We start from the raw sequence: 25,336 nt of genomic DNA on the forward strand, positions 1-25,336 counted from the left end.
AAACAAAAAAAAAAAAAAAAAAAAAAAAAAAAAAAAAAAACAGGAAGAAAAAAGTTCTTGCCCAGATTCAAGAGGGGAGTGTCGGTCGGTGCGAGTTAACGTCCGATGTTCGTTGGGGTACACATGTACAGTCGGGTGGTACTTGATTTCAGTTGTTTCAGGAAGAAACACGATAATCATACCAATATGAGATGGCAATTGAAAGATATCTCTCTCGCACGACGACTCGGACGGAGTCCTTCCATTAACTACTTTACCTACTTAGCCGCGCCAAGCGAGGAATCATCGATGGCAATCGATCGAAGTCGGGCATGTTATTTTGTCTTGGATGATCGGAGTTAGGTTGATGATGGTATCCGGTTAGGTGCCTACCTACCTACCGATCTTATGGATGGTGTAGTGGGGTTGGAAGTTCCCGTCTTGGAGATGAGTTGCGAGGGGGGGGTTCGTCGTGCAAGTGGTATTCATTCGGTAAGTATTGTACACCAGTCTGCGTTTGGGTTACTACCTATGAGAGTAAGTCTTGATATTTTGCCGCCCTCAGCTATGCTGATTTGAAGAATTAGTTCTAGCACTGCATCTTTCTTTTGCCTGTACATTTCCTCTTTGTGTACCCCTGCCTTGGATTCTTCGTCTCAAGGTAGGTAGGTACCTAAGAATACGGTCCGGATGAAAGTCATCTGCCTCGAAACACCACCCAACGGGAAACGCACCACTTTTTCAGCTGGATGAGACCTGACGAATCGAAGTGTATGGTAGGTAAAATACCGGCTTTGGTAAAGTTCAAGTTGCCCACCATCAGGCACAGGTCGCGCTAAAATGCCCCGTGACTTGCAGTGCATACGGTTCTTACAGGGCACAAAGTGTCTAGTGGCACGTGCTGCCGTATCTACTCCAGTCTGTGAGGGTCACGCGCCTATCGCATCCCAAACGGGGGGGCGCCGCGAGAATAAAGGAATGGAAGATTCCGTCAGATTACATGGGATCCAATACAGCTTCAACATTTTTTGGATGAATTGCTCGTTTGCCTTGCTTTCCTTCGAGATAAATCCAAACTTCCGATAGCTTACCCTCTCCAAGTGGAAGTGTTCCAGGTTTGGGAGTGGCAGCAGAACTAAGTTTTAGTTTATCACCGGCTGCAACTCTCGTCCCTTCCCAACCTCTTCTTGTTTCCTTCCTTCCTTTTACTTTTACCAAATCTTTCTGGTCACAATCACAAGCGCGGTCAAGTTGCCCCTCCATCCATCCATCCATCCATCCATCCATCCATCCCTCCATCCATACACTACCTACACTACCTACTGTGTATTTACATCCGGGCAACCTTGACTGGACTGGGCCTGGACCACTGGCAACAACCCTGTCCGCATCTCGCATCTGATCGCTTTATCAATACGACCCAAACTTACTTCTCCCGTCTCTGCGCGCGGACAGTCTGTTGTCGACGATATCTAGAGGTACTATCTTGGTGCATTCAGAACAGCTTCACTTTGCGCGTGCCACTCCATCACAGATCTCTACACTAGGTACTTTATTTGCACGACATCGGTTCGGTACATGCGCGGCAGCCGCAGAGGAGTGGAGGTGCAGAGATAGAGGCACATTACATATACCGACCGGGTCGGGTACTACTACAGCACAGGTTAATAACTGCCTGTTGTGCATCCTCCCACTGCTACCACCAACCACCACCACACTACGAGACACCACTCACACAACAAATCCGGATCGTCCCTCATCACTCAGCCTCCCGCCGCTGCCGCTGAGGTGGAGGTCCAGTTGGTACGCCGCTGCGATTAACTTTTGTTTTCCCCCTTGTGCTTGTGATGACGGTGACGGTTGCATCGTCGCCTCTCAGCGGGAACGGTTAGGTAGGTAGCCACAGCCTGCTGCTGCTGCTGCTGCTGCACGTCGCCGCCATCTTTTTTCGCCCCGTTCAGTGCCGGACAACAACGGGCAACTATAGATGAACAAGTCAAGTGGAAGGCGAGAATAATATCAAAATCCACTTCCAGATCGACCCGACATCTCGGTCTTGGCATCCGAGACTACTAGTAACTCCAACGAGCGGAATCTGCTCCGACACCAACGGACGGTGAACCACTCACTACTCAACCGCCAGTAAGTGTTCCTGTTTGATCCATTCACCCACCCACCCGAACCAGATGCCCGCCTGCGGTGCAGTGCGGTGCGGATACGTTTGATTCACTCAGTCTCTTCTCCTCCCCGCCTCTTTCATTTTTTCCAACCTTCACTTTCCGACTCACAAAATCCCGTCCTCTCACTTCCTCCTGCAAAACCAGGAATCTTCGATTTTTAGTTACATTGCGCGACTGTCAAAAGTCACCCAGTGCTGACCAAAATTACAACAATCAGGCAAAATACCACACATCGCTCGCTACAGTATCGCGGCGGCAGCTCGACAGCATGTCGTGGAACCCGGAAGCGCTCCTGAACCCCAAAGCCGCTTCGTCTGCTGCCTCCTCAACCTCAGACCTAACCTCGCAGTCTGGGGCATCCCCTTCCTTTCAGCAACCCTCATTTGCACATCAGATCCAGAGTGTGCCTTCAAGCCCGACCTTCCAGTTCACTAGTCCTAATGATCAGACGCTGAATATCGACTTCTCCGGCCTGCCCTATGGCGCCACCCTGCATGGTCATGTGCGCAACACGCCCACCTTTCCCATTTTCCAAAACGGCTTCGGTTCTCAGGTTGAACGACTCCACAATGTCACAGACCGCATCTCGGTGCCCCAGCCCAAGCGCAGAAAGACGTACAACGAAAATGACCATTTGCGTACCAACACGTTTGGAGGGACCAGCTCTGGATTGCTTGCGGATCAGTTCGGGCAAAATGGCACTCCAGGGGCTTCTACGCCAGTGGCCATGATGACGAGGCAGACTGAGACAGTGGACTTGACTGAGGGCGACTCAGAAACCGCTCAACCTCGACAGCAGCTCGACCTGACCAAGGATGAAGAAGTCTGCTACGGTATGATCGAGGGAACTACCATCAACTGCCACCGAGTCCCTGCTCCCAAGCCTGGCATGGTGTCTCTTCTTGGCGACGGATACTGGCCGCAGATCAAAATCCTACTCAGAAAGCGAGTGGATGACACCGAGACGAATAGAATCCCTGCCTACGATTGCACTCGCGTCGTCTTTGGTTATCTTGACGCTAAGACGTCGTATTGTCTAGGGAACCTCCTGACATCCGCCATGGGAATACGTACTGATTGTAGGATCCCACCGAGACGTAAGAGCGGCCCCAACGAGAAAATCGGCGAGTCCATCTCGGCGGCAGTCCCTTTCGAACTCATGCTCTACGGCCCTCGCAAGCTCGCGATCCAGATCGGAAACCACTTGGCTAGACATCATCTCGCCCTTCTCAGCCCGCCACGCGTCGAGCCTGGTATCAAGGTCTTCAACCCTCATGCGAAGGAGAATAGGCCGGCCCCTCCAGTCCGAGCTAATAGCTTGGGTGGAACAAACTCCTATTCATTGCATCATTCGGCAACCGTTCGTACTGTTGAGGAAATTCGCAGCGAAGTAATGAGCGTCTTTGACTCACTTCCGAAATCTGAGAGTTTGGAGCAGATGGAGCCAGACCCGCGTATTACCACTGAGCTTCTGAAGCATCAGAAGCAAGCCCTTTACTTTATGACTGAACGTGAGAAAGACCTGATTCAGGATTATGGTGACAAACTCACACGGTCCACTTGGCAGCGCAGAAAGGATCCGCGCGGAGTCGATTTTTATTACAACGTTGTCACTATGCAGAACCAGAGAGAGCGTCCGCCGCCAGCCTTGGGAGGTATTCTGGCAGATATGATGGGTAAGTTGTTCGTCTATTCCCATTACGAATGTTCAGACTAACAGTTCGCAATCAGGTCTCGGCAAGACATTGAGCATCTTGTCACTCATTACAAAAACTATGGACCAGGCTGCGGCTTGGAGTCTTGAAGCTCCTGTGCAGCCGCCAAAGCCGCCTGAGAAGAAACAGCCCAATGCAGCGAGATACTTTGAGGTGCCCAAACCTCAGGCCATGGGCCTAACGCCGGTGCGATTGAATGGAAAGGCAACCCTCTTGGTTTGCCCACTGAGCACGGTTACGAACTGGGAGGAGCAGATCAAGCAGCATATCAAACCCGACACCTTGTCTTACCACATCTATCATGGTCCCAACCGTGTGAAGGACGTGAAGAAACTGGCACAGTACGACCTCGTCATCACGACCTACGGATCGATCTCAAGCGAACTCAACGCCCGCGCCAAGAACAAGGCTGGCATATACCCCTTGGAGGAGATAGCTTGGTTCCGCATTGTGCTGGACGAGGCACATATGATCCGAGAGCAAAACACGTTGGCGTTCAAGTCGATTTGCCGGCTTCAAGCAAGCCGCCGCTGGGCTGTCACTGGTACGCCAATCCAGAACAAGCTCGAGGATCTGGCCTCGCTCCTAGCATTTCTGCGCGTCAAGCCCTTCGACGAGAAGATCAAATTCTTGCAATACATAATTGCTCCGTTCAAGAATGCCGATCCCGAAATCGTACCGAAGCTTCGCGTCCTCATCGACACAATAACGTTGCGTCGTTTGAAGGACAAGATCAACCTTCCGCCACGAACGGACGAGATAATCAGGCTTGATTTTACCCCCGAGGAGCAACGGGTGTATGACTGGTTTGCAAAGACCGCAAAGGAGCGAGTTTCGGTCTTGACCGGTCAAGCCATCGGTCAGGAACGCATTATTGGAGGCAAGACCATGATTCACATCTTGCGTTCCATCTTGCAGCTTCGCCTTATCTGTGCTCACGGCAAGGATCTCCTCAATGAAGAAGACCTTAAAGAGCTCCAGGGAATGACGGCAGACACGGCCATTGATATCGATAGTGACGATGATTCCGGCCAGCTTGTCCTCTCTGAGAGCAAGGCCTACGAGATGCTCTACCTGATGCAGGAAGGAAACAGCGATAACTGTGCTAGGTGCAACACGAAGCTGGGTTCCAACGAGGTGGTGGACGTCGAATCTGAGCGTCAGGAGGACATCATCGGGTACATGGTCAAGGCCAACTGCTACCACGTTTACTGCAACAAATGCGTTGACCACATCAAAAACGAAGCGTGTCCTACGTGCTCTGGCATGACCAGGCCTGGTTGCATAGAACTCCACCGCGCCCGTGCCATGGCCGAACACGAATCGAGAACCGCCAAGGTCGAGAACGGAGACGCAAACCAGGACCTCACCGCCTACTCAGGACCCCACACCAAGACTCGCGCACTCGTTGCCGAGCTTCTAGCCGACAAGCAAAAGAGCGAGGCGGCGCCCCACGAGCCCCCGTACAAATCGGTCGTCTTCTCCGGCTGGACCTCTCATCTCGACCTGATTGAACTCGCCCTCGAAGACGCCGGCATCACCTTCACCCGCCTCGACGGCAAGATGACGCGCACCGCCCGCACCGCAGCCATGGACAAGTTCCGCGAGGACCCCTCGGTGCAGGTCATACTCGTCAGCATCATGGCCGGCGGTCTCGGTCTCAACCTGACCACGGCCAGCAGCGTGTACGTGATGGAGCCCCAGTTCAACCCGGCGGCGGAGGCGCAGGCGGTCGACCGCGTGCACCGCCTCGGTCAGAAGCGGCCCGTGCGTACGGTCAGGTATATCATGGCGAATAGCTTTGAAGAGAAGATGCTAAGGCTGCAGGAGAAGAAGAAGAAGTTGGCGAGCTTGAGTATGGATGGTAGGGATAAGGGACAGGTGATGGATCGTACGGATGCGGCAAAGCAACGGTTGATGGATTTGCGGAGTCTTTTCAAGTGAGCTGCTGACTGACTGACCGGCTTGCCTCGCTGCGGTTTATGGATGAATGAATGAATGGGTGGTCACTTTGTTATTATCATTTCTTTTTCTTCTTTTCTTCTTACTTTCAAAGACGGGATAGACAGACGGATCGGGATCATGCGTGCGTGGGTTTTGCAAGCAAAGAGGAGTTCTGCGTCCCGGGGCTGGCTGGCTGGGTGGGCAGATATCATGACATGGCATGGCGCGACGGGGAAACGGGGAACGAATTACACTGCAGTAGCTCGGGCTAGATTTACATTTACAACATATGTAGACGGGGTTATTATGGACGTCGAAGCTACCTCTCTTCTAAATCTTCTCTGTTTTGTTTTGCTTTACTTTCAATGGGAACTGCTGGAAGGAGACCGTCCTTTGATTTTTCAGGGAGGGAGGGAGGAGCGCATTTGCAACAAGATATCACTCTTCTCTTCTCTATCTACTATACTATACTCCTCGCACGAGGACTTCGTTCGGTAGAGGTATATATACACTCTATGCATTTCCATTTCCATTACCCCTTTGTTTTCTCTCTTTTTCTCTCCATAGACAGCTACCTAGTCAAGACAGCGTTCTTCAGGCAGAGAAAGGCAGAATATTCACTGGTGGTCGTATGTATATGGTTATACAATGAGAAGCATCGCAATAATACCTACCTACCTACCTACCGAACTCTATCACATCGCCATCCACTTGCTACAGGGTTTGAAGTAAAATCAACTACACTAGATAGCGCTTCTCATCACGGCAAATAATTGACTAGCTAGTAATCTGAAAGAAATTATCGTCAAGCAAGACGTAGACAGACATACAGGAAGATGGGAAATTCCATTTTCATTGCGAATTTGGTCAACATGGCAGGCAAAGTGGTAGGTGCTACCATATGAGTTAAGGTTTGGCACTTAGAGTCCAACAACAAAGCGGGTTTAGCTCAGTTGGGAGAGCGTCAGACTGAAGTCCACTTCACTCATAAATCTGAAGGTCGTGTGTTCGATCCACACAAACCGCATCTTTCTTTTGCCTTTTTGGATTCGCGAAGTACGTACAGGTAGATTAATCGAGTTACTGAAACGGTGTTGATAGACATTCTGATCCCCCCCCCCCTTTTTTTTTTTTTTTTTCTTGCATGAGCTTCGTGTTGTTCGTACGTGAACCATCCGGTTTGGCAGTACAGAAAAAAAAAGAAGATGGCTGTTGACATTTCATCGACCACGAGGTGATAGAGGAATCTGATTGTCTGACCAGTAAGCATGTCCAGTTTTACATGTTCGTTTGCGGTATGTTGGTTATGCAACTTGCCAGATTATATGCCACCATTAAATAATGTCTAATGTTCGCTTTTCACAACTCATGCCAATCCATCATCCTCAATATCTTCTTTCCGGCTAAACCATGATCCGCCTCAGCCCTTCCGTCCCTCCCAGCACTTTCCTTCCTGTGACGGCACATCTCCCCTCTCCGCTCTCCCACTTGCCCTCGCGCTCTTTCGTCATGAACTTCTCCTGCCTGACATGGGTCCCGCTCATCCACTTGTGTATGCACGAAAAGCAATAGACCACACCCGTCTGACACGCCGCCGGCGTCTGGATCTCGTCCTCGCAAATAGGGCACATATCAGATCTCTTGGGTGGTGGCACCGTGAAAATCGGCAACAGCGTCGAAGCCGCTATAGGCGCCGTCTCGGGCGTTGGTTCCTTGCTGCTAGCCTCCTCCTCTGCCTCATCATCCTCATCCGCCTTCTCCTCCACACCATCCTCCGACGTCCTCGTGATCTTGGGTTTAGGCTTATTCCTCGCTTGCGCCTCCACCAGCCCCGTCACCGTCGGCGGCGGCAGATCCAGGCTTTCCGCCGCCTTGCGACTCAGCTGCTTGGCGAAATCCGAAGCGTACCACCACTCAAGGAACTTGAGCGCAAAAATACTCGTCGGCAGCACCAGCGACAGACCGCCCATCAGCCTTCGACTCATATTCCTCGGACTGAACATCGACCCCCCTGTTAATCTGGAGGTAGCGGCGGCGGCCCCCGCTGCCTTCTCTAGAGCCTCAATCGCCTGATAATCCGCCCCGTTCATCCGCCGCACGCGCGTCCCGATCAGCCACAAAAACGGGTTATGGTACTTTGTGTTGTCAAACAGATACCCCAGGTTAAACGCCAAGATGGCAAAGTAATACGCCGCGTTCAAGCTCGGGTACACTTTACGTAGAAACCAGCGGTAGTAATACAAGAACCGCTCCTTCATCGGGGCCCCCTTTGCCGGCGGCCGCGTGTACTGGCCGCCCAACATGGCGCGCGGCGCATCGATCTCGTAGGCCTCGTCCAGCTTGCGTTTCAGGTAGGGGATCCCGACCATGACGGCCAGGTTCTTCCAGATGTCGACATCGGAGAGCTTGAGGGCGTCGCGGACGAGGTTGGGCGCCGAAGAGGCCGCGCGCGGGATCTCGGCGGCCAGCGCCTTTTCGCGCTTGAGGCCGTAAAAGTGCTCGGTGAAGCTGCCGCCGCGGGTTTTGAGGTAGTGGCGCTCGACGAGCAGCCCCGCGAGGGCGTACAGCTCGTCAAAGGAGTTGAGGATGCGCAGCAGGTGGCGCGGGTAGCGGTGGGTGAGCACGGTGAGGAGGTAGCGGAGGGTGGGCGGGAGGAGGGAGGCGAGTTGTTGTTCCGAGAGAAGCTCGAAGAGGGAGGGCTTGCCGTCGTCGAAGGTGCCGCGGAGGGCGGTGACGAATTCCATGGTTGTTGCGACGGTGCCCGGTTGGGTATTGTTACGGTCTGGTGGTTATCGGGGGCGGGATGGGATGGGATGGGATAGGCTCCCGCCGGTTGTATCGAGAGGGGGTGAGTTCGAGGTTCCTCTTTCGGTATGTTCCAGTGTCGCGCGTAGTGATAGGGGGTCGGTGTGACGTTTTACTAGTATTATATCGCCGTCGTGGTTTCCATCGATGGATTTGTTGATGTCAAGTCAAGTTCACGATATAATTGGGATGAATTGAAAGAAACGGGGCGAGATGGACCTGGACCTCGACCTCCTGGAAGTTCGAACAAGGGGGGGGGGACTCAGACCGGGGCCAAGGAGTGGATGCCGCGACGCATCAAAAGTGGCACTTGGTAGCACTGTGAGTGGACAGCTGAAAGTCGGGCAGCGCAGTGGAGGCCTGTGGGTGCTCCCGTCGCTGTCTAGTGTAGTTGCTTGCTTGCTTTTGCTTGCCGCCGCCGCCATTTGGACCTTGCCAGGTAGCCGAGGCTGTCAGGTCATTCATGTACCCCAAGAAATGGGTTGCAACGGATGCCCGCCAGTTTACCCCATTTGCCCATTCATCCCCAATCATCCCCCCCTGTGCCTGTGATGTGTAGTGTAGACTACTGCTACTATGCTAGGTAGTCACGGCAGGCATGGATACCCCCCTCTCCTCTTTTGCTTTGGTTCGATTCCGTCGAGTTGTCGGGCATCCGTTGTCGGTGTTGTTTCCATCCCGCTCTTTTACACATACCTACTACTACTACCTACTACTTGTACCGCCGGTAACACTACATTGATAAATTACCTACTACTTCCCTGTTTTGACTTATTGCCGGTTCCTGTGTGTGTGTGGTACATCGATACTAACCAACACCGACCAAGGCAACTACCTACCTCCCTCCCGTCTACCTACATACACACTACGAGACTACACTACCTCTACTAACGGCAATCTACAACCGCCCTTCCCTGCCGCGCATCCCATTACGGACGGCACAGTGAAACACCGGACCTGCAAGCCACAATCTTATCATTCTTATTTCCCTTCCCTTCCCGTCTTATCGTCTCGTCTCGTCGCTCACGGAGATAAAAGATGACCATCCGTACTTATCATCGCCCAGTAAAGACATCTGAAGTCGTTGTTGTTTCGTTAGCATCCCAAGAGGAGCAAGAAAATACTATGGCCGGTGGTCAAGAAGGAAGAAAGGGGTCGGCATCACCGCCACCACCACCACCACCACCACCACCAGCAACACCACCAAAGAGCGGTGGTGGTGGTCAACATCAACATCCACATCATCATCTGCACCATCTACACCATCTACACCAACAATATCAGCAATTTCAGCAACCGGCACCACCACCACTACTACCGTATCCACAAAGTCAACATTCACAAAGTCGTCACCCGCAGCAGCAGCAGCAGCAGCCACCAAGAAGTGCAGCACCACCAGCACCAGCACCAGCACCCGCACCCGCACCAGCACCCGCACCAGTACCAGTACAACCACCAAGCACTACCGTCGACCCAAGTCTACTGCCATACACGGGCGAGCAACGAATACTCGAACTACACCGACGAGAACTCGAAAAGGCTTCTAGCGGTGATATCAGCGATCATGTGCGTCACTCTTCACTCTTCACTTACTACAGTACCTTCTTCACTTTTCCCTAATTTCTTCCATAAGAGTTCTCCTTCCTTTTACCACATAACAAACTAACATGACAAGCAGGACTACACAACCCCCCTCCTCCCGCACCTAAAACTCATCTCGGCCGATTCTGGTCTTCCCCACCCCAAGTCCTACTTCCGCTACGTCGTCCAACCCTCCCACTGCAACCGCAACGGCACCCTGCACGGCGGCTGCATCGCCACGCTTTTCGACTACTGCACCAGCATGCCGCTTGCGCTCGTCTCCCGCCCCGGGTTCTGGTACTCCCTGGGCGTCAGTCGGTCTTTGAACACGACGTACTTAAGACCTGTCCCCGTGGGCACCGAAGTGTTTATCGAGTGTGAGGTGGTGGCGCTCGGTAAGCGGATGGCGAGTATTAGTGGCAAGATGAGGAGGGCGGTGGATGGCGCGCTGGTGGCTACTTGTGAGCATGGCAAGGTGAATACGGATGGGGCGGAGGGGGGGAGTAAGCTTTGATTTTGCTTTGTCTTGCGTTGCTTTGCTGTGTGTGGGAGGGGGTGGAAACTGGGGAGATGGATCTTTCTTCTGGGAAGAGAGTAGGATTTGTGTTGTTGTTAGATGGTGTAAGTAGATATTTGCAGGCAAATATGATGGTAGTTACAAATGATGTGAAAAAAAAAAAAAATGCAAGGCAAGGTGTGTGTGTATCTATCTGTGTGTCAATATGGTCCCGTTTCCATAAAGCTTACTTGGTGCCATGCTATGTTTAAGCCTCGATTTGTTAGCCATCCACGCTTCAAACAAAACTCCAAGAAAAAAAAGACATACAGAGGTAACAAGCTACTATGCCCCCTGCTGACCGCCTCCATGACCGCCCCGTGGCCGCGCAGCCTCCAAATCCGATATCTTCCAAAACGCCGTAGGCCCACAAGGTCCATGGGGGTTATAATCCCTACAAGAATCAAGAAACACATGGTTAACAAACATCCAAAGACGAAGGCGGACATGGAATGATAACCTACTTGTCAAACCAATTCCCAACCACTCCACGAGCAGACTTGACACCTCCAATCTGGATCCCCTCGCTCCGCCATCTCTCCTCGCCATCATACAGCGAAGATGTCGTCCACCGGACCTCGCCCTCGGGCGTCATTTGCACGACTCCTACAACTTGCCCTTGTCAATATGCCATCCATCCATCCATCCATCCATCTCTTTTTTTGAAAATTGTCCAAGGGAGTTTAGTTATGAAGAACTCACCTCTCAATCCCCAAGTGAGGCGCGCCTCTCCAGGAGACCCATCAAATGACCGAGCGTATCCCCTCCAGTGTACAATGGGCCATATCTTCCCCTTGATCTCCGTTCCTGGCTCGGGGTAGACGATTCTGTTGACGTGGATCTTCATCATGAGCAACTTGGTTGCCTCGCCCACGTCCAGGGGCGGCCTCGGCACGCTCTCGGGGCACGGCATGTTATCGTCGGGGAAGTTGAACGAGAAGAAGTCGGTGTAGTCTTTTTTTTTTTTTTTTGGCACCATGTATCAGCTTCCTCTCGACCAAGAAAGACAGTGGGAAAAAAAAAAAAAAAAAGGACGACTCACCCAAAAAACAAACCACCCTCAACCAAACTCCCGAAACCCCATACGGATCCTCCATCTCCAACTTCATATCCCTATTCTCCTCCTCTTCCTCTTCTGCAGCAAAATCTCCATCACTATTATCCCCATCCTGCTCTTCCTCCCCCTCCATATCATCCACCGCCCCATCATTCGCCACATCCGAAGCCCAATCCTCATGCTGCGTTGTATTCGTATTATTCCCCCACAAGAACCAACCCGCATAACCACTTCCCACCCCCATCGGACCATTTTGTCCCTGCTGTCCCTGCCCGTCCCCATCTGTTGTTGTCGTCGTCGTCGTCGAACTGCTGCTGTTGTTCCCGTTCCCGTTACTCCCCGCCCTCGGCAACCCACACAGACTCCCCTCCCAACATCCCGCAAACGGCGTATTCCAGACATTCCCCACCATCGGGATCCTATCCAGCTCCTTCAGCTTGATATTCGTCCTCAGCACCAACAGGATCGCCTCCACCTTCTCCCAATCCACCTTACCACTCCCGTCGGCGCGGAACGGTCCCCACTTGCTTCGCGTCGTGTACTCACGCAGATCATACACCTTCGACACGGCGTAGGGATACAGTCTAGGCACAAGCGAGGTGCGTCCGAAGAAGGCTGACCGCAGTTGACCGTCGCGGGTAGGCAGCGGCGGGCTGGGCGGGGTGGCGTGCGCGTTGGTGCCTGGCGTAGGAGGAGGGTACGGGTTCATGTTCAACGAGGACGAGAGCGCAGGGTTGTTGGGCAGCGTTAAAGTGGCGGGGGCTTGCACGCCGACGCCAAAGTGGCAGTGCATCTTGGCGGATTGTTGTTGGTATTCGATGTAGATGGGGATGCGGACGTAGCGCGAGCGCTCGAGGTCGATGATGGTGCGCATGGGGATGGGGAGGTAGTCGAAGCAGTGGGCGCGCTCGTAGAGCTGGGAGCCCTGGAGGAAGGCGTTGCGGACGGATTCTTTGGAGAAGAGGTTGGAGAGGATGGCGGCGTTTCGCGAGGGGGAGTAGGAGGAGGAGATTTGTTGTTGGGTGTTGAGCTGCTCGTTGCGGATTGATAGGGAAGAGGATGGGGGGATGGCTTTGAGAAGGTTGGTGACGGCGTGGTAGACAAAGGTCATTTTGGGCATGTGTAAGTTGGGACATGAGACTTCAAAGTTCTGTATGGGATGAGTGGGCTGTTAGTAAGCTAGACAAACCGAATTATCTTGGGAGTGAAGCATGTCCTTGATAATTGAAACCTTCACAGCACGAGTGTATCGTCGTTGTAAGAGCTTACCTCATACTCCCGTCCACACAGTCTGCGCAACTTGGCCAGATCATTGAGGCTCTGCTCCCAGTCCACATCCTCTGGTGGTTCGTCCTGTGTAGTGTCCGTCAGCATCATGTCTGAGGAGAGGATAGAGAAGTTGGCAACACACCAGATATCGATAATAGATGTCCCGATGTAGAACTGCATTTCCTTTGACATGTTCTGTTAACCGTCGACAGATGCTTCGGATACTGGGTAAATCGTCGGGCGCCACGTAGCCAAAGATGTTGTTGATGATCTCCGAGGGCAGCTGAGTGAGGAGCACCATGTTGACTTGCGATTACTTGTTTCACTTCAAGTGGCTGATCTTAGTCGATGTCGGAAGGGAGTAGTATTTTTGACAAGAACTAGTTGTGAGATGTCAAGAAGGGAGCGAGTTTAAAAGCCAAGCAGGCAGGCCTGTGAGGATATCTAGAGGTAGCAAGGTCGGCGGAAGACGAGAAAAACAAGGGCTAACGGAGAATGCAATTCAAGGTTAGTCAAGTCACCGTAAGATATAACAAGTGTCAAGATGCTGGCATGAGATATGTTGATGATGCTGGCACCAGCATCGATGAGATGTTAGGTGAGGAGGAGAGCTTGTTTGGCAATCCCTTGGCCGAGATTCCCGGCAACGTGATCGAACGATTTGAAACAAAGGATGATGTTCTGATATTGAACTTTTTATGAGAAGAGAAATCCGTGGGAATCGTTGCTCACTGTGAGGTGATAATTACCAAGGCAAGTAAGTACCTTGGGTAGACACTTTCACAGGTGAGCTTCACTTGCTTGGATGATGGGCAGATTCCATGGGTTGCCTGGGAGAAAGTAGGAACAGACGATCGATTGTAGGTGCGTTCTGCAGAATGCAATGCAATGACGGTCCGAGCTGTGTTAGTGTCGGGTGTTGTAACGACCGAAGGTGACAAGGAAGAGACGGTAGAATGAAGCACTTGACAGAAAACGCATCAGGTCAAAAGTCCAAAAGATGGACTGAGGAGGGGTTTCCCCAACAGACTTTCCGGATGGGTCATTAATGTTACCCCTCGGGAATCGAATCAGAGGGGAGGGAATGATCGAATCAGCCATTGTACCACGCAAACGCTTTCGTCAAGTGAACAGTGCCGCAAACCGGAGATAATGCTTGTAAAGCCGAGGGACAAGGGCAAGCAAGTGAGGAGGTGCTTTGTTATATAATCAGGCCAGAAACGCAGCGCTAGCCACCCATTTGTGAGAAGGAGAAAATAACATTGAGAAAATGAAAACCACAAAACATACAGCTGGGGTATACATGAAATGAAGTATGTGTGGTGAAAGAATAACAACTCAGAAGGAGGCCCATCCACCACAAACGCAACAAATGTCCTCTTGTAGGTATACAACTCGCTCCCCTTCATGTACCGCCATGCCATCATCTCAGCTCGTCATACCTTCAACATCAACATTGGTTCCCCTAGAACATCATAATCGCCTGCCACCGCCAAAAACTACGCCCTTCGCTGGCAAGATTGGAATACGGAGCGCGTAAAACCCAAGCCATGAGAGTTGCAAAGACTACCTACAATCAAGGCACTGTTGCCCCAGCATTCAAAAGAATGCAGTTATTTAACAGTGTGGCACCCTCGTGAAGCAATTCCCACCTCGTCACTCGGAATGTGTCCTTCAACACCACCAACAGCGCCGTATTCTGGTTGATACCCCTCATCGACTTGAGATCCTCCGGCGACTGAATGCTGCCATACTTGATCAGGTACTCGCGCATCTGCCGGACGGCATCCTGGTGGGTAGTCGGCATGGGAAGCCCGGGACATGCACCCTCCAGAGCATAGCCGTAGCACCACACCACGAGAGCGGCAAAGTACAAGACCCAGGGTCGGTTGAGGAGGACGTCGTCGCGGGCCGAGTATTCTTCGTCCATATGGCTGCTGTAGCCGTTGGATTGGGGAGAGCCAGAGCCCGTCGGGAGTAAAACGGATTGCAAGAATTGCAGGGCGTAGAACGTTGCGTCGCGGGCTTTGGCCGAGGGAGCCCACTGGTCTTTCATGCGACGTGTAGCGCTGCTGAGATCTTGCGCGCCAATTGCTCGACCCAACAGGCGCTTGGCTCGGGCAAAGATCTGGCAGTCGACAATGTCGATGTGCATGGCCATGTGCGCCAAATGGTGCAAGACAACGCGACTTTCGAATACCACGTCGGTCTCGTTGCCCCTGACTCCAAAGAAATAAGGGTCAGCCATGTCGCCTCGCTTCTCCTCTAAAGCCCGGTCGAATTCCTTCTTCCAGGAATCGAACGCGCGGGTAAGCGTGGTCCGCCACTTGTCGCGACCTCCAAGAGCCGTGGTAGCCCCAAGGGAATTAACCTGGAGGTCTCTCTGGTTCATGTGCCAGCTGACGCTCAGCAGACCCGCCATCAGAATGGTGCGACCGAATGAGTTGGTTTGCACCGTCTGGCCGTTCAACGTCCGCTTGAGCCCATCAAGAAACCCGATCGGCTTGCCCTGTGACATGAGCTCCGCCTCAATCTTTCCCACCTCTGCGCTACTCTTTGCCTTCCAAAGCTTGTCGTCACACGGTAGTGGTAGGCGCATCTCATGGGCCACCATGACGGTCGAATGGCCAAACATGGTGGCGTGAATCGAGTCAATTACAAAGGCTGCAAATGCTGCACGACGAGTCGCTTCATTGGTAATCCAATGATTCCACCACTCGTCTGGCGTGTGGGCCATGCCCGATGTTGACGAATGTCTCGAACCATTGGTTTTATCATCTCTCGGGTTCGGGGGAGAATCCAAAGCCGACTTGCCGATCAAGGCCCTGCCACGACGCATCAACGTGATAGTCGTGGCGTGGTGAATATGGGCTCTTTCGTGCAATTCTCTCGTCGAGTACATCTTCTCATACAGCTCGAGAAGCAGGAGCGTCTGGAACACCCAAAGCTTGGCTGGCGGCCGGCAGTTGGGGTCCTGGAACATCTCCCATCTAAGATGCCAGGCTAAAAAGTTGGACAGCTCGGCACCCGCCTTGGTGACTTTCTGACCGTACGCCTTATCCAGGCATGCGGCGCCAATGGTCATCATGGCGATCAGGAGCAAGTTTGGTGTTTTGTCGGGAGAAAAGGTAGGCTTATGAAGGATGGGAATCTGGTCGCTGAAATGGAGCCAGTAGGACACAATGTAGGCTTGCATCATCTTCCGGCTCAACATGTGGTTTTCGTTGTTGCGGTCGCCCTCGAGAATGTTGTCGCGTTGCCTCTCAATCGGCGTATGGCCATTTTCGTGAAACCTTTCCTTAATAAGTTCGAATATCTCGGCGCTCTTCGGATCGGAAATTACTGATTCGGGGAGGTTTTGGTCCAGAAGGTTCTCGACGGACATGATTTGTTGAGGAGCCATTTGTGGGAAGTAGCCCATCTGACTAGGATCATTGTAGAACGGATACTGGTTGGTCGAGAACTCCCCATAACTGACTTTACGTTAGCAGAGCGAACGGGGACTGGTTTTCGGTGATACTTACTTTAGCCCCTGGACAGGAACTACGGTGGGTGATCCTTCACCATGGGTGTTGAACAGGTAGGCCATGAAATCTTCAGGCATTCCAACATATGGTGACTTGTTGAGGATGCTGTCAGTGCCAAAGACCGGCATTGTCTGCTGCATACTCATCTGATCCAGCCGCACAATCTCCCCAGTATCTTGCGGGTGGTGATCAAAAGACTCTGCAGTCGTCAGGGGCACATAGGCTTGCTGTTGGGCTTCCCTGCTTACAACGGCTGCGGGAGACGTCGTAGCGAAATCTGATGGAGGTAAACTAAAAGGAGGAAAATTCTGCGGTGTGACATATGGGACCGCAGACTGCGATGTGTTGACAGAATGACCATGGTACCCCGGCTGCGTTGAAACAGGAGACAGCACCCCATAAGGGCCAACATTTGTCTGCACTGACGGCCGTTGAGGTCCAGTTGGCGAATGTTGAAGAGATCTTTGTCCTGCCATGTGCTGATAGTGAGCATCATGCTGCATGTAGTCGATGCCATTGGAGTAGCCGTTTGTGGGTGCGCTGGCAGTCATGGGCGTATATGGGCTTCCCATGGCATCCTTGGGTGAGTTGAACTGCATGGAAAGGGTCCTGCCTTTACCATTACCCAGACGGTTCGTTTCTGGAGATGCAGAGCCCTGGGTCATAAAAGGGGGACGGCCATCTGTTGTCGGGGAGGCCAGGGACATCAAGGAGTCTTTTCTGCTCAATGCTGATCCTTTGGCTGTGTGGCGTTCCTTATGACGGTTGCAAAGGTCCAGCCTCACGAATGTCCGTTGACAATCACCAATTCCGCACTTGTATACCTGTTTGGGGTTGTGGTTCAACTGATGCCGGTAACTATCAAAGAGAAGATTAGCATGCAGAATGTGCGTATAAACAAGGCTTCACATACAGATGCTCTGCCCTGGAGTAGCTCTTCCCGCAACCCTGCTCGGGGCACTCGAACTTCTTGTCCAGACCCTTGCGGCTTCTGCGTCGTTTCCTTGCGGGCCCTTCCTCATTGGACGAGTGGGCATCATTCCCATTTCCATCACCGTCTTCCATATCCTCTAGGTCGAGCCCTTCGACATCTTTGTCATCAGATCGACTACGACGACGGCCCCGCTCTTGTTCATCTTCCTGCTTGATATTATGAGGAGGCGTGGGCTCCTGATACTGAGGCATGGCTCCGTCTGGGAGACAGTCTGAATGAGGAGGTTTGATATCGGAAGACTGTGATGGGAGCACCGAAGTCATGATGGCCTGGTTTGTGAATGGGGGACTCCGGCCTCGGTAGGGTCACGTCGCACTTGGTGTCGGTCAAGGTGACACGCGCCGGGATAGGAGGGGCTAGAGGATGGAGGGCTGGCGCAACGGCGGTCGAACTGCCTGGGCCACGAACAAGAACAAATCAGGGTCGCCTGTCTTGGAGGGGGGTGGTACACGATCCAGAGGAACAGCAAGTTTGCCCGGTGATGGTTTTTTGTTCCGGCAAAGAACCGAAGTGTGTAACAGAAGTCAGGAGCAGAACGCGGGGAGACAGATTGAAGGCCCGATCCTGGCCACTGCGCGCCCACGGGGGCTTGGTGGTGTTGGGACAAGAAGTCTTCCTCGCCGAGACAAGCTGGTCTGAGGCTCAGGATATCATGACTGGTAGGTATGGTTTCGGGTCAGAAGTCGGTGGTGGAAGACAAAGGGTCCGTCGGCATCAGACTGGCCAAGCCGCCCCGCACTAGGAGAAGCTTTGGGGAAGTAAGAGCGGGGACTGTGAAGTTCGTAGCGTGGCGGATAACTTGGAGAAGGCGATTGTTTGTTGTTTCTCGTCAAGACTTGTTAGGGGGGAGAAATACCCGGCGACCTAGACGACCTACTAGAACTAGAGTGTGGAATGATCAGTAACTAGCTCGCTGGGAACGGATCCATGGCGATGGACGCCAGCTTGGGCGCATTGGGAAAAGGCGCCTGAAGGCCGGAAGGGGCCAGGATTCGAATGAGAGTCGAGAAAGCGACCGGGGGTGGACAAAACGGGAGGGGTAGTCAGCAGCCAGCAGAGTAATCGATATTTGCTACCATAGAGGCTGGATTATGTACTTTGGGAGGCGTCGTTCAAGCGAACGGGACACGGCTCCTTGGGAACACTGTTTGTCCGGTCCATCCAACAAGAACAGGCCCAGCCTTTTTGCCAGTGTCCACTCACAGGTCCCTTTGCCTCATTGGTGCTGATGCTCGTTGTAAGACCTACACTAGAACTGCACGCAAGCAGCCCAGCCAGGAGCTCACTTGATTGAGGCAACTTGAAGCCAGTCGGCGCGCCCAGTGCTTGGGTGGGGTTCAAGGTCACAGCAGACGAACAGGGGGTCAGAGGAGGGAACTGAAGGACGATGGGATGAGCAGGGGTTTGGAAGGGACGTGAGGTACGGTCGGGTGTGTGTGTAGCTGAGGGTTCACCAAGCCCAAGTAGGGACCTCTGGAACATGGGGAGACTGAATAGCTTCAGAAAAGAAGACAGGGTATCCATCGATAGGCTGTGTCTTGACGAGAGCGGAAAGGATGGAAGACTGAAAAGACAAGAAGACATGAAGACAAGCACATTGTTGGAAAGTCACCTTGTACGACCCAAGAACGGCAGTGAAAAGTGACAGATGAGATGGAAGCGCCAGCCAGTGTCAGCATAAAGGATCACGCAGACTTGGCCCGAATAACTGAATTGTCTGATGAAAGTAGACTCCCCAAACTTCAGGCTTGTAACACAATGACGTGCCAAAGGGAGAAAGGCAGAATAGTTGGGCATGTCAGGTGGCCTGTGTCTCGTCAAGAATGCGCTGGCACTGCTCTGAGTGGTGACATGCCCGGGGTTACCCATGATATCCACGAGACCACCTAATATGAGGCCTTCTCGAACACTTGTTGATGAGATGAGACTGCAGACTGCCGACGCCGGAGGGATCTGTACTCATGCTGGCATAGGTAGGGCAGGGGAACATGGCCGTCTATATCATGATGGTTGATGGAGATATAACATACCTACTTTGTGAAGATGTCTAGAGTCGTTTGAGTTTGATGGAAGGAGTCCAGCCGGAATCGGGATTGGAAGCGGAGTCGGAAGACGGAGGTCAGGACGGCAATCGGGATGGACGGAAGGTAAGCAACGGGACCTCAACCTTTCAGGTGGTTGAATTGTCGAACCAAATTGCCCGTAAGCCGGGTGGGGAAACACCGGGGTAGGTAAAGGTAGTTTGACTGATCACTCAGTTTTTCCTTGGTGGTTTTGTCGTAATCGTGATCGAGGGTGTATACTAGATTGTAGCACAGCAAGGTACTGTAGGCAGCCGAGGGCTGAACAGACTAGTAGTAGTCCCGTCGTAACGAAGGATCGTATGTAATCCGTGTGAAATATTGCCGCTGTCAATCAGGCGGAGGAAGTGCCCTTGCTAGGTAGGTTGTCTTTTGTCTGCCGGCGCGGGTTGAACGTGGGTAGGTTCCTGTTGACCCAAGGGGAGAATGTCTGGGGAAGTGCCTGGCAGCGCGCGGGACTGGAGGGAGGAGACTGGAAGACTGGAGTTCCTCCGTGTGGGGGGTCGAGTCGGGTCTCTCTGGGAACTTATGGATGGGGAATGGAATCCATCTGCTGCCGAAGAGGGGAGGGGGAGGAGTGCCTGGGTGCCTCCCTCCTCCCGTCTAGCCCGGGCCAGGCAGCGGGAGCCTGAGAGCCATGGCTCGACGGGCCAGACGGGGTATGTAGCACGCGAGTCCACCATGCTAAGAGGGGCCGTTCTTGGTCCGACCCTAGCGTGCGATTGGGGTGCAACGGCCCCACCTTCCGGGGTCGGTCCCCTCGGGTTACATACCTCTCTACCTGGAGTAGGTAGGTGTATCGTATCGTTTTCCAGAATTACATTACCTCTCCTCTACACTACTACCAAGTACACTATATCCGCCGACCTTCCATGTCTTTTATAGCCAACCGACGTCACGCCACTGTAGTATCTGGATGGACTAGATGAAAAGTGACATTCTGCATTGAACGACAGACGGGCCATGTGAAAGTGACGGGGTGCCATTTGTGCCTGACGCTATCGTGTGTTCTCGGCGGAATTGACGTGCCAACACGGCCGGCCGGCCTCCACTTCCCACGCGAATGGGAACCTGCAAGCTTACAGCCGGGCATAGGTATGATGACGATCCCTATGGGTCTCAGGGGCATCATATGTAATGCTTCTGTAGCATCTTTGCCGTACGAGATTTGGAAAAGGATTGACCTATATACAAGTGATATCCACTCATGCTGACAACAGGAGACCGGCCCGACATACTATGTAAAACCGAGAATGCCAGGCTGTATGTGCCTGTGCTGGTGGGAATGATGGTGACTTGCTGAGGTGTTTATTTGGGTTCTTCTTTTGACATGATTTTGTTGGATCGGTAAGTAGTTCACTCAAGAGTCCACGACGTCTCTTTTCAGTCGCAACCCTCTGCAGTTGCGACCTCGCTTCCGTTGACGCAGAACGATGCATGCAGAAACGCAGGTCATGCCTTCCAAAGTTGCGCATCCAACCGATGGAAAAAATGTGACGAGTAGTTTCTTGCTTGAGTACCGACACCACAGACCCAGGCTACCTAGGCATGAGATTGATTGCATCACAGCTCAAGCCAAGTGTATGAATAGTAGTTAATCAATGTGATGACATTGGCCTAACGCAGCACTTCGAATAGTGTATCCTGTCAAAGTGGTGAAAGTTACAAAGAAAGGCCGTCAGTGAACATTCAGTGAGATGCTCGCCGAGCAAGGGTACCCTGCTGATATTGAGGAGTCCAGGTGGGGACTCCAAATGTCTATTATCTAATTGGTCATCTTCTCATGAGCCCTGTCCATTTATTCCACCATCACTCACAATTAGATATCACCCGGCCCGTTAAATCTACGATGTTGACCTGACAAATCCACGGTCCATTAGTATACTGCCGTCTTCAAAATTATTGTGTTGTTCTGGTAGGTAGAGGTATCTTGAATGGTACGAACCGGAAGAAGTGTCATGCTCACTGCGTGTGATTGGAACCCGACTCCTCGATCCTTGGCTGCTTCAATCGCGCCTTCTGCAGCAGCATACACATCACCCCTTGAAAGTTCGTTAGCGCGGGACTTTACTACACACTCTTCGCAACTTAACGAATATTCCACCTTTTTTGATGCAAGAAGTTGGTATCAACCAGATGCGTTTCGAATAGTTTATACACTTTCTCCATTTTTTCGCTTTGAATGTGGTTGTCCCGTTATTTTTCTGTGAAGTCTCGCAAACCCCTGTCGTAAGAACCGCGCTAACAAACTTTTAAGCATTGATGTATATGTGTCGATGGTAGTCTGCAGGTGGGCCTTGGCCAGTCTCTCAGTCATCTTCACACTCATCAAGATATTCTGGTCCCGAACAGCCAAGAACAATCAAGGGTCTCATTAGACAGACAGTTTCCAAATGATGCCGCTGTCAGAACAGCACAAGTCAATAATTCGCAGCCTGACCGTGACGGACGACGCCCAAATATCAAATTAACTAACCATCACATCGTCACGGTACCTACGCGCCACCATTTTCGACACCTTGTAACATATATATATATATACCCGCGGAGCGACCCCCAACCCGAACGGACGGGTGAACCCCGAACCAGATTCTCCGATTTTAGGCGAACGGTTCGAGAAGGCTTACACGAATAAATGATGAGACAGGAACGTGGGATGCCATGCATCTTCCCCACAACTCACCATTCTTCAACTGAACAGAAGGAAGGCCGGGGCCATGTAGGGAGCTCGAAGGGGACAGGGACCGACACACCTCAAGGGCCAGAGACAACTTATGCCTCCAGAAATGTCGCGGCACAGCACTACCATCTCTCATAAGCGCCACTTTCGTCTCCCACTTGCAGCCAGCCAGCCAGCCATGATGCATGTCGACGGAAAAGGGAAGAGGAGCTGAGCGATATAAAATTGTCGTACCAGTAATCTGTGCTTATGCCAAACCGAACTTTGAACCAACCATCAAAGTGGAACTGAGCTGTATCGACTCGACTCGACACATGCCTACATAGGTAGGACATCCTGCTAGATGGACGTTCTGGAAGCTCTCTCTTATGGAACCTCAGCCCTGTCAAGCTTACCCTGACCATGCTTTTTGCACCTGGGATGAACCATGGACAACTGTTTATACCGCCAGGCTTGATGATTATCACATAGGAGACTTCCAAAAATCCACACTTGGTCTCGATTTGACTATCTGTTGAGGTGACGCCCGAGAGTTGCCAGATTCAGTCCAGCGGCGGTCGTGATGATCCCGCTTCAGATTATATATGAGTACCTGTAGAGTTATACTCGATTCAAAACGCATACCCAAAACCGCATTTCACAGTTTTTGAGATTTTTTATTTCCACTGCGGGAGTCTCTTTTCTGCCGGACGCAATGCAATAGTAAAAGCAGGCTCGGCAGGGGCAGCATCGATGTGTCTTTCGTCTGAATCTCGGGGTCCACTTTTGAATGGCTGGCTGGATGGACTCGCGCGTCGCGTTCGTGGCAGACGTTTGGTCAGTCTTAACACTTTAACGGGCGGGGCCTAGGTATAGGTATACAAGTTCAGATCATTCCTCCATTTGTGAGGGGAAAGTGTGGCACTGGATTCAAGTATTGGCCATTCAGATAAGACGAAAATGCGCCCAGCCACACGCTATCGTCAAGTAGGTACACTACGAGGAGAGGAGAGTCAAGTGTCGTCAGAGCTTTCCAGGGATCATCCGGCTCACCAGTAACCCGGTCACGCCGGGGGATGGCCTTTTTTTTTTTTTTTTTTTTTTTTTTTTTTGCAGGACACACGCACTGCACGGCAGCTTGCTTAGTTGCTTGCGGCATTGCAGCCTGCCTGGGACGAATCAATCAATGTCAATCGGGCCTTGCTTAGGTTGCCCTGACTGCCTTGACTACTTACCTTGACTGCCCTGACAGCAGCCCTGGGGCGTGTGTGTGTGCCGGCCGGAGCCCAGGTTTCCTTACTTACTATTGCAATCTCTTCCCAACTTGACCTACGATTGCCCATCCCCAGATCCCAGCCCGCCCGCCCGCCCGTCTTTCCCGTCTCCAGTCCTCCTTCCCCTCTCACCCGACACCCAGGCACACTCCAATGCCACTTTGGGTCACCGCAACACCACCACCACGACTGCCTCAGAGCCGCCCACCACCACCACCTTGGACCTTACGATGTGATCCAAAAGCCACTACGAATCGTACACACCATACTACTACCCAACCCGAAGCTCTCCTCTGCTCGATACCATAACCACCCACCGTTCCGATTTGACTGAAGTCTACGCGACAACCAGACGCTCCTCCAACCGATTCAGCCAGTCGACTCTGCGATCCGTTTCTCCTCGTCCGTAACAAAAACCTATAGTACGCCATGGCACCACCAAGGAAGAACCAAAACCACGACGACAAGCAAGACACTCCCCACGAGGGAGGAGGCGGAGGAGCAGCAGCAGGAGGAGGAGGAGGAGGAACAGGAAAGAAGAATGGCCATACCGGAGGCACCAAGATGCGACGAGGCGCAAGTTCCACGGGCTCGAGTCTGCGTGAGGTGACCAACGCCGCCGCCGTTCTTGCCGCCGGTCCTACTTCGCATCCGCATCCTACGACGACGACGACGACGACGACGACAACAGCGTCGACGACCACGACAACCACAACAACACAATCGGAGACAAGCAACTCAGGAGGTGTACGTCCAACCCCACCCAACCTATTCACCATTCCCAATCCCCCCCTCCAAACCGCAATTGACTTCCCCACTCCTCCCCTCCCATTGACCGTCCACAAGCTAACCTATCCCTCTTTCCCACAGCTCCAATGGCCCGCCTTCGAGCGCGAAGTCCTCCACGCCTACCGCCGAGCCTACCGCCTACAAACCCCCACCGCCTACGCGAACCCCGTCCACCAATGGGTCCTCACCCAGCCAGGCAGCGTCGGGCTCTACTCGCCCACGATCGCGCGACGCAGGGAGTACCGCAGACAAAGCAAGGACCAGTTGACCAGCACGGTGCGCAAGCACTTTAATGGGCTGGGTGTCCAGGAGAACGATATCATTGTTGATTTTTTGCACAAGATCCGCACTACTTCGCAGGGGGTGCCGAAAAGAAAGGTGGTTAAGCCGCGGGAGTACATTACGTTGCCGGTGGAGGAGTGAAGTGGATGAATTGAGGAAGAGACATGGTTCGGGAAGGGAAGGTCTGATGGGACTCAGGACTCAGGGGAGGGAGGGAGGTACGGAAGCATCACAGCTAGCTAGCTAGGTAGGTAGCTATCGGTTGCACCGACGGTGCTGTGAAAAGTCGTCAACATTTCCCCCTTTTTTTCTCTTTCTTCTTTGTGGTTATTTACGTTGTATGCTGGCGCCCAGTTTGGCGACCCCATCTACAAGTCATATATGTTATTCTACACTACTCATGACAGACAGACGCACAACCTTGACCAACTAGGCTACCTAACCCCCAGTCCATCCACTTCCTCCCCGCCACACGTATCGCAGCGCAGTCATTTCGGTCCCGCCAGTCTGTGAATAGTAACTAGAACAGAATAGAATATCGGCACCTCTAGAGCACAACGGAAAGTTCTTTCCACGAACGATCAGTTCCTGATTCTCCAAGTTCAGTGAAAGTGGACGTGAACTAGAACCGACTACAATAGGGA

The 25,336-nt window shown here is 52.5% G+C and overlaps 6 protein-coding genes and 1 non-coding gene across 9 annotated transcripts; 4 read left to right on the plus strand and 3 right to left on the minus strand.

Annotated features, from left to right (window-relative positions):
• The first annotated feature begins 1,001 nt into the window (after window positions 1-1,001).
• On the plus strand, window positions 1,002-6,356 carry NCU05246 (DNA repair and recombination protein RAD5C). The gene is made up of 3 exons (XM_956917.2): window positions 1,002-2,121; window positions 2,377-3,835; window positions 3,891-6,356. The coding sequence occupies exons 2-3, from the start codon at window positions 2,428-2,430 to the stop codon at window positions 5,816-5,818; spliced, it is 3,336 nt and encodes a 1,111-aa protein (XP_962010.1). The 5' UTR covers window positions 1,002-2,121; window positions 2,377-2,427; the 3' UTR covers window positions 5,819-6,356.
• A 400-nt stretch (window positions 6,357-6,756) lies between these two features.
• NCU15210 lies at window positions 6,757-6,845 on the plus strand. The gene has a single exon. It is a non-coding gene; the product is annotated as a tRNA-Phe (tRNA).
• Window positions 6,833-8,887, minus strand: pex12 (peroxin 12). The gene has a single exon (XM_956916.2). It carries the CDS (start codon window positions 8,560-8,562, stop codon window positions 7,222-7,224), a length of 1,341 nt encoding a protein of 446 aa, XP_962009.1. The 5' UTR covers window positions 8,563-8,887; the 3' UTR covers window positions 6,833-7,221.
• A 369-nt stretch (window positions 8,888-9,256) lies between these two features.
• NCU05244 (thioesterase) lies at window positions 9,257-10,873 on the plus strand. Its single transcript, XM_956915.2, has 2 exons — window positions 9,257-10,189; window positions 10,302-10,873. Exons 1-2 carry the CDS (start codon window positions 9,662-9,664, stop codon window positions 10,716-10,718), a joined length of 945 nt encoding a protein of 314 aa, XP_962008.2. The 5' UTR covers window positions 9,257-9,661; the 3' UTR covers window positions 10,719-10,873.
• NCU05243 lies at window positions 10,788-14,065 on the minus strand. Of its 2 annotated transcripts, XM_011395845.1 has the most exons (8): window positions 13,819-14,065; window positions 13,229-13,571; window positions 13,087-13,170; window positions 11,803-12,967; window positions 11,463-11,714; window positions 11,225-11,366; window positions 11,031-11,154; window positions 10,788-10,962 (listed from the first exon to the last, which is right to left on the minus strand). In XM_011395845.1, the coding sequence occupies exons 2-7, from the start codon at window positions 13,385-13,387 to the stop codon at window positions 11,046-11,048; spliced, it is 1,911 nt and encodes a 636-aa protein (XP_011394147.1). In that variant the 5' UTR covers window positions 13,388-13,571; window positions 13,819-14,065; the 3' UTR covers window positions 10,788-10,962; window positions 11,031-11,045. The 2 variants fall into 2 exon arrangements, with proteins under 2 accessions (XP_011394147.1, XP_011394146.1); XM_011395844.1 differs by having other exon boundaries at window positions 13,229-14,065.
• A 165-nt stretch (window positions 14,066-14,230) lies between these two features.
• Window positions 14,231-20,305, minus strand: NCU05242. 2 transcript variants are annotated; one of them, XM_011395843.1, is made up of 4 exons: window positions 19,638-20,305; window positions 17,527-18,263; window positions 16,611-17,471; window positions 14,231-16,559 (listed from the first exon to the last, which is right to left on the minus strand). In XM_011395843.1, the coding sequence occupies exons 2-4, from the start codon at window positions 17,868-17,870 to the stop codon at window positions 14,663-14,665; spliced, it is 3,102 nt and encodes a 1,033-aa protein (XP_011394145.1). In that variant the 5' UTR covers window positions 17,871-18,263; window positions 19,638-20,305; the 3' UTR covers window positions 14,231-14,662. The 2 variants fall into 2 exon arrangements, with proteins under 2 accessions (XP_011394145.1, XP_011394144.1); XM_011395842.1 differs by having other exon boundaries at window positions 17,527-18,489.
• A 3,164-nt stretch (window positions 20,306-23,469) lies between these two features.
• Window positions 23,470-25,268, plus strand: NCU05240 (hypothetical protein). Its single transcript, XM_956911.3, has 2 exons — window positions 23,470-24,368; window positions 24,492-25,268. The coding sequence occupies exons 1-2, from the start codon at window positions 24,051-24,053 to the stop codon at window positions 24,831-24,833; spliced, it is 660 nt and encodes a 219-aa protein (XP_962004.1). The 5' UTR covers window positions 23,470-24,050; the 3' UTR covers window positions 24,834-25,268.
• The last annotated feature ends 68 nt before the right edge of the window (window positions 25,269-25,336 follow it).

This window comes from Neurospora crassa, linkage group IV (genome assembly GCF_000182925.2).
Source record: "Neurospora crassa OR74A linkage group IV, whole genome shotgun sequence".
Lineage (NCBI taxonomy): Eukaryota > Fungi > Ascomycota > Sordariomycetes > Sordariales > Sordariaceae > Neurospora > Neurospora crassa.